Below are 7272 nucleotides of genomic sequence, written 5' to 3' on the forward strand. Positions count from 1 at the left end.
ACTCACACAGCCTCCTACACCCTCTCACTTTCACATATCTCTACAACCCATCACCTCTATACCAGGTTAGGGCAGGGGTGAGGCTAAGCGTTCGGTGTGAGGTTGCTGCTAGGCTGGGTTAGGGCAGAAGAAGCAGACAGCAATTGGTGTGACTTCTGGGCCCACTCTGAGCAACAACAGACCGTCACCACCACCATCACTGTAAGGCTGTCATCAGAGGAGAGGAAATACCTACACCACACACACGTCAGGCTCTACTCATCAGGTGTGTGTTAAGCATGACACACTACTCTGGCTTCTGTACACTCTGTCACCCACACTCACCCCTTAATCTCCCATCTCTTATGGTTTCTCGACACACACACACACACACACACACACAGAGGCGTCTTTTGGTGGTGAAGCGAGCCAAATAAGAGGAAGGCTGGCAAGGTGTTCTGAAGGAGCCTCAGCACCTCCCTACCCTGTCAGGAGCTCAAGCAAATCCTCCACATCTATAGGGACGGGAGGATAACTGTGTGTGTGTGTGTGTGTAAAACGTCTGAGCCGCTATTCACACCGATATTGGACGTTACTAAAACCTGGAATGGTAGGGGAAGGGAGGGAGGAAGAGGGAAGATATGGAGGGAAGGAAGGAAGGGGGAGGGAATGACTGGGAGGGGAGAGAAGAGTAAAGAAGGAGGGAGGGTAAGGAAGAGCACAGTGAGGGAGGAAGAGGAAAAAGGTAGAGAGACGCACGGGACAGAGTGAGGGGTCAGGAGGGTCGGGGAGGGGTTGGGGAGGGTCGGCAGGAAGGGTCAGGAGGGTCGGGCAGGGAGGGGTCAGGAGGCTGCAGGGGAGGGGTCAGGAGGGCTTGCAGGGGGTCAGGAGGTCGGCAGAGGGGTCAGAGGGTCGGCAGGAGGTCAGGAGGGTTTGCAGGAGGGGTCAGTGGAGGGTTTACAGGGAGGGGTCAGGAGGGTGGTCAGGGGGGGTCAGGAGGTGGGTGGGGAGGGCTGCAGGGGAGGGGTCAGGGGTGGGGAGGGGTCAGGAGGGTCGGAGGGAGGGGTCAGGAGGGTCTGTGGAGTGGTCAGGAGGGTTGTGAGGGAGGGGTCAGGAGGGTTGTGAGAAGGGGTTAGGAGGTGGGGAGGCTGGGGTGGGTAGAGGGTCAGGAGGGTGGTAGGGGGGTCAGGGGAGGGGCAGGGGAGGGGGCTGGGGAGGAGGGGAGGGGTGAGGGATGGTGGGAGGTCTGGGAGGGCTGGGGAGGGGTCAGAGGGTTTGGAGGGAGGGGTCAGGAGGGGTGGGCTGGGAGGGGTCAGGAGGGTGGGCAGGGGGTGGGGGTGAGGGGAGGGGTCAGAGGGTCGGTAGGAGGTCAGAGGGTCGTAGGAGTGGTGAGGGGGTCAGTGGAGGGGTCAGGAGGTCGGGAGGGGGGGGAGTGTGGGGAGGGGTGGGGTCAGGAGGGTCGGAGGGAGGGTGGAGGGGTCAGGAGGGGTCAGAGGGTGGGGAGGGATGGGTCAGGAGGCGCAGGGAGGGGTCAGGAGGGTCGGCAGTGAGGGTCAGAGGGTCGGCAGGGGAGGGAGGGAGTTAGGGAAGGTAGGCAGGGTGGAGGGACAGGAGGAGAGACGAAGGAAGGGATGAAGGGTCACGAGGGGAGAGGGAGGGAAGGATCAGGGTGGAGAGGGTAGGGGGGAGGGGTCAGGGGAGGGGGGAGGGCGAGGTGGGGCTGGAGGTAAGGTTTCAGAGAGATCATCGCCACACACAAATCTGATTTGGTCGCTTTACTCTTGTACCACGACGTGGTCTTACTTGCTTCACCTGGATCTTCATTTCTTGATCTTTCTATTTTTCTATTTCTACTTTTTGTCCTTTGTTCACACGCCTGTTCTTTCTTGTTCCCACGCCCGTCTTCTTTGTCTACGCCTGTCTTCTTGTTCCCACGCCCGTCTTCTTGTTCCCACGCCCGTCTTCTGCTGCCAGGCCCGTCTTCTGTTTCCCACGCCTGTCTTCTTGTTCCCACGCCCGTCTTCTTTGTTACGCCTGTCTTCTTGTTCCCACGCCCGTCTTTTTGTTCCCACGCCCGTTCTTCTTGCCCCCACGCCCGTCTTCTTGTTCGGCACGACCGTCTTTGTTCCATGCCTGCCTCTGTCTTGCGTCTGTCTTTTGTTCCTGTGCCTGCCTCTTTGTTACCAGGCCTGCTCCCACGCCTGTTCTTCTTGTTCCCACGCCCGTCTCTTGTTCCCAGGCTCGTCTCTTGTTCCCAGGCCTGTCTCTTGTTCTGCGTCTGCCTCTTGTTCCCAGGCCCGTCTTCTTTGTTCCCACGCCCGTCCTTTGTTCCCACGCCCGTCTTTGTTCCCACGCCCGTCTTTGTTCCCAGGCCCGTCTTCTTGTTCCCAGGCCCGTCTTCTTGTTCCCAGGCCCGTCTTCTTGTTCCCACGCCTGTCTTCTTGTTCCCACGCCTGTTTCTTTGTTCCATGCGTGTGTTTTATTCCCACGCCTGTTCCTTTGTTCCCACGCCTGTCTTCTTGTTCCACGCGTGTGTTTTTGTTCACGCCCGTCTTCTTGTTCCCACGCGTGTGCTTGTTCCACGCCTGTCTCTTGTTCCCACGCCCATCTTCTTGTTCCCACGCCCACTTATTTGTTTCACGCCCACACATTTGCAATTTCGCGTTTACATTTTTAATTTGCTTCACATATTTGGTTTATGCACACATGTACACAATTGCTTGCCCATATATTACTTGGGCCTATGTTTCATACTGTAAATTTCGCAATTTTACGTTTACATACTTTACTACGTCTATATTTTATTTACGCTACACATTTCTGTTACATAATATATTTGTTACATGTTTGGGTTATGTAACTTTCATTTACGTTTACATTTTGTATATACATTGTAAATTTATGTTTACATAAATTTTTTTTACGTTTTACACACATTATAGTACACACTAAATTATGTATGCTAATTTACGATACAATTTGGTATGTTTTAACATATGTTTTTTACGTTAAGATATTTTTGCTTTTTATGTATATAGACATTTGTAAATTTACGTTTACCATATTGTTTAATACTGTATTTGATGTTTATTTTCTATTTACGTTTACATTTTTTAAATTTACGTTTACATAATTTAATGTTCATATACTTTTTGTTTACATATATGTTTACGTTTACATATTTTTTTACGTTTATGCTTTACGTTTCATTTTATTTAAAATTTAGTATATTTATTTACGTTTATGCACTTATTATGCTTACATTTAACCATGTTTACACATTGAATTTATGTTCACACATGTAACATGCTCATATATTTATGCCTACTAAGGATTTTACATGTTTTGATTTACCACGCCCACACACTTACCCACGTCCACACACTCTTACCACGCCTACACTTCTATAAAGGTCAGGCCATTGTGTAGTACTCTCCTTACAAAAACAGTGGGAGGAAGGGAGGTAGTGAGGAGGGAGGAGGTAGGAGGAGGGGGTAGTGGGAGGAGGTAGGAGGAGGCAGGGGGGAGGTAGTGGGGGAGGTGGGGAGGTAGGGAAGGAGGTAGTGAGGGAGGTAGTGGGGAGGTAGGAAGGTAGTGAAGGAGGTAATGAGGGAGGGTAGTGGGGAGGTAGTGAGGGAGGTAGTGGGGAGGCAGGGGAGGTAGGAGGGAGGGGCAGGAGGGGAGGTGAGGAGTAGTGGGGGAGGTAGTGGGGAGGTAGGGAGGGAGGTAGTGGGGGAGGGAGGGAGGAGGTAGGGGAGGTAGTGAGGAGGAGGCAGGTGGGGAGGTAGGAGGTAGGGAGGAGGCAGGAGGGAGGTAGGGAGGGAGGTAGTAGGAGGAGAGGCAGTGAGGAGGTGAAGGAGGTAGGGGAGTAGTGGGGAGGTAGTGAGGGAGGAGGAGTGAGGGAGGTGAAAGAGGAGGGAAGGAGGTAGTGAAGGAGGTAGGAGGAGGAGGTAGGGGAGGAAGGAGGGAGGAGGAGGGAGGTAGGAGGGGAGGTAGTGAGGAGGAGGAGGGGAGGCAGTGGAGGAGGTAGTGAGGGAGGTAGTGGAGGAGGTAGGGAGGAGGTAGTGTGAGGGAGGTAGTGGGGGAGGTAGAGGGGAGGTAGTGAGGAGGAGGGAGGAGGTAGGGGGGGAGGTAGGGGGGAGGTAGGAGGGAGGTAGGAGGAGGTAGGGAGGGGAGGGTAGTGGGAGGGGAGGTAGGAGGAGGTAGTGGGGAGGTAGTGGGGGAGGTAGTGAGGGAGGAGGGAGGGAGGAGGGGAGGGGAGGTAGTGAGGTAGTGAAGGAGGGAGGGAGGGGTGAGGGAGGTAGGAGGAGGGAGGGGAGGTGTAGGGGAGGTAGGTGAGGGGAGGTAGGAGGGAGGTAGTGGGGAGGTAGTGAAGGAGGTAGTGAGGGGAGGTAGTGGGAGAGGTAGGAGGGAGGTAGGAGGAGGTAGTGAGGGAGGTAGTGAGGGAGGTAGGAGGAGGCAGTGGGGAGGAGGTAGGGGAGGGGAGGTAGTGGGGAGGAGGTAGTGGAGGAGGTAGTGAGGGAGGTAGTGGGGAGGTAGGAGGGGAGGCAGGGGAGGGAGGTAGTGGAGGAGGTAGTGAGGAGGCAGTGAGGAGGGAGAGGAGAGGTAGGGAGGGAGGTAAGAGGAGGGGAAAGTGAAGGAGGTAGGGGAGGAGGGAGGAGGTGAGGGGAGGTAGTGGGGAGGTGAGGAGGAGGGGGGGAGGTAGTGAGGGGAGGCAGTGAGGGAGGTAGTGAGGGAGGTAGTGAGGGAGGGGGTGAAGGAGGTAGGGAGGGAGGTAGGGAGGAGGTAGGAGGGAGGTAGGGGGGAGGTAGTGAGGGAGGAGTGGGAGGGAGGTAGTGAGGGAGGTAGAGGAGGAGGGAGGGGAGGTAGTGAGGGGAGGTGGGGAGGGAGGAGGGAGGAGGTAGTGAGGGAGGTAGTGGGGAGGGGAGGGAGGGGTAGTGAAGGAGGAGGGGGAGGTAGTGGAGGAGGTAGTGAGGGAGGTAGGAGGAGGCAGTGGAGGAGGTAGTGAGGGGAGGTAGTGGGGAGGTAGGGGGGAGGGGAGGGGAGGTAGTGGGGGAGGAAAGGGAGGGGAGGCAGGTGGAGGAGGTAGTGAGGGAGGTAGTGAGGAGGTAGTGGGGGAGGCAGTAGTGAGGAGGTAGTGGAGAGAGAGGGAGGAGGGGAGGTAGTGAAGGAGGTAGGGGGGGAGGTAGTGAGGGAGGTAGGGGAGGTAGGAGGAGGGAGTGGGGAGGTAGTGAGGGGAGGAGGGGGAGGTAGTGAGGGAGGAGAGGGTGGGGGAGGGGAGGTAGAGGGGAGGAGTGGGGGAGGGGTGGGGAGGGAGGTGGGGAGGTAGTGAGGGAGGGGAGGTAGAGGGAGGTAGGGGAGGAGGAGGAGGAAAGGAGGTAGTGAGGGAGGGAGGGGGAGTAGTAGGAGGTAGAGGGAGGTAGGGGAGGGAAGGAGGAGGGGAGGTAGGAGGAGGTAGGGGAGGTAGTGGAGGGGAGGTGGGGAGGTAGGGAGGAGGTAGGAGGAGGTAGGGGGAGGGGAGGTGAGGTAGGGAGGAGGAGGAGGGGAGGTAGTGAGGGAGGTAGTGAGGGAGGAGGGGGAGGCAGTGGGGGAGGTAGGAGGGAGGGAGTGGGGAGGTAGTGAGGAGGGAGGGGGAGAGAGGGAGGTGGAGAAAGGAGGGAGGTAGGAGGAGGAGGGGAGGTAGTGAGGGAGTGTGTGAGGGGAGGCAGGAGGGAGGTAGGGAGGTGGGGGGAGGTAGGGAGGGGGAGAAGGAGGGAGGCAGGAGGGAGGGGGGAGGGGTGAGGGAGGTAAGAGGGAGGTAGGGAGGGGAGGTAGGGAGGGAGTGGGGGGAGGTAGTGAGGGAGGTGTGGGGGAGGTAGTGAGGAGGTAGGAAGGAGGTAGTGAGGGAGGTAGGGAGGAGGTAGTGAGGGGAGGTAGGGGGAGGTAGTGAGGGAGGTAGTGAAGGAGGTAGTGAGTGAGGAGGTAGGGAGGAGGAAGTGAGGGAGGTAGTGGGGGAGGTAGTGAGGGAGTAGGGGGAGGTAGTGAGGAGGTAGTGGGGAGGTGAGGGAGGTAGTGAAGGAGGGAGGAGGGAGGCAGTGGAGGAGAAGGGAGGGAGGGAGGGGGAGGTAGTGGGTGGGGAGGCAGGAGGAGGGAGTGAGGAGGTAGTGAGGGAGGAAGGAGGTAGGAGGAGGCAGTGGAGGAGGTAGTGAGGAGAGTGGGGGGAGGTAAAGGGAGGGGGAGGTGAGGAGGTAGGGGGGAGGTAGCAGGAGGTGAAGGAGGTAGAGGGAGGAGGAGGGGAGGCAGTGGGGGAGAGGCAGGAAGAGGAGGTAGTGGGGAGGAAGTGAGGGAGGTAGGGGAGGGGAGGTAGGGGGAGGTAGTGAGGGAGGTAGGGGGAGGGAGGGGAGGTGAGGAGGCAGTGGGGGGAGGGAAGGGAGGGAGGTAGGGGAGGAAGGAGGGGAGGGGGAGGAAGGAGGGAGAGGAGGGGAGGAAGGAGGAGGTAGGGGAGGTAGTGGGGAGGAGGAGGAGGTGGGAGGAGGGGAGGTGTGAGGAGGCAGTGGGGGGGAGGTAGTGAGGAGGTAGTGGGGGAGGAAGTGAGGGAGGTAGTGGGGGAGGAAGTGAGGAGGTAGTAGGGAGGGGGAGGAAGTGAGGGAGGTGAGGGAGGTAGTGAGGAGGAGTGAGGGGAGGTAGGTGGAGGGGTGGAGGAGGTAGTGGGAGGTAGTGGGGAGGCAGTAGGGAGGTAGGAGGGGAGGTAGTGAGGGAGGAGGAGGGAGGTAGTGGGGAGGAAGTGAGGGGAGGCAGTGAGTGGAGGCAGGAGGAGAGGAGGAGGTAGGAGATGATGGGAGGAGGGAGAGGCAGTGAGAGGAGGAGAGGCAGTGAGAGGAGGGGAGGAGTGAGAGGAGGGGGAGGTAGTGAGGGAGGGGAGGCAGTGAGAGGAGGAGAGGTAGTGAGGGGAGGGTAGTGAGAGGAGGAGGGGGGAGGTAGTGAGAGGGGGAGGTAGTGAGAGGAGGGAGAGGTAGGAGGAGGGGGAGGTAGTGAGATGAGGGGAGGAGGGAGAGGTAGGAGAGGAGGGAGAGGCAGGAGAGGGGAGGGGGGAGGTAGTGAGAGGAGGGGGAGGTAGTGAGAGGAGGGGGGAGAGGTAGGGAGGGGGAGGGAGAGGTAGTGAGAGGAGGGGGAGGTAGTGAGGGGAGGGGAGGTAGTGAGAGGAGGGGAGGAGGAGAGGTGGGAGTGAGGAGAGGCAGGTGGGTGGGAAAGGAGGCAGTGAGAGGAGGGGAGGTAGTAAAGGAGGAGGTGAAGTGAGAGGAGGAGACATAGGAG

The 7272-nt window shown here is 58.2% G+C and overlaps 1 protein-coding gene across 1 annotated transcript; it reads right to left on the minus strand.

Moving 5' to 3' along the window:
* Window positions 1-2159: 2159 nt before the first annotated feature.
* Window positions 2160-2630, minus strand: LOC121861569 (high mobility group nucleosome-binding domain-containing protein 5-like). Its single transcript, XM_042359452.1, has one exon. The coding sequence runs from the start codon at window positions 2628-2630 to the stop codon at window positions 2160-2162; it is 471 nt and encodes a 156-aa protein (XP_042215386.1).
* Between the last annotated feature and the right edge of the window lie 4642 nt (window positions 2631-7272).

Source organism: Homarus americanus, unplaced genomic scaffold (genome assembly GCF_018991925.1).
Source record: "Homarus americanus isolate GMGI-L3 unplaced genomic scaffold, GMGI_Hamer_2.0 scaffold24260, whole genome shotgun sequence".
Taxonomy (NCBI): domain Eukaryota; kingdom Metazoa; phylum Arthropoda; class Malacostraca; order Decapoda; family Nephropidae; genus Homarus; species Homarus americanus.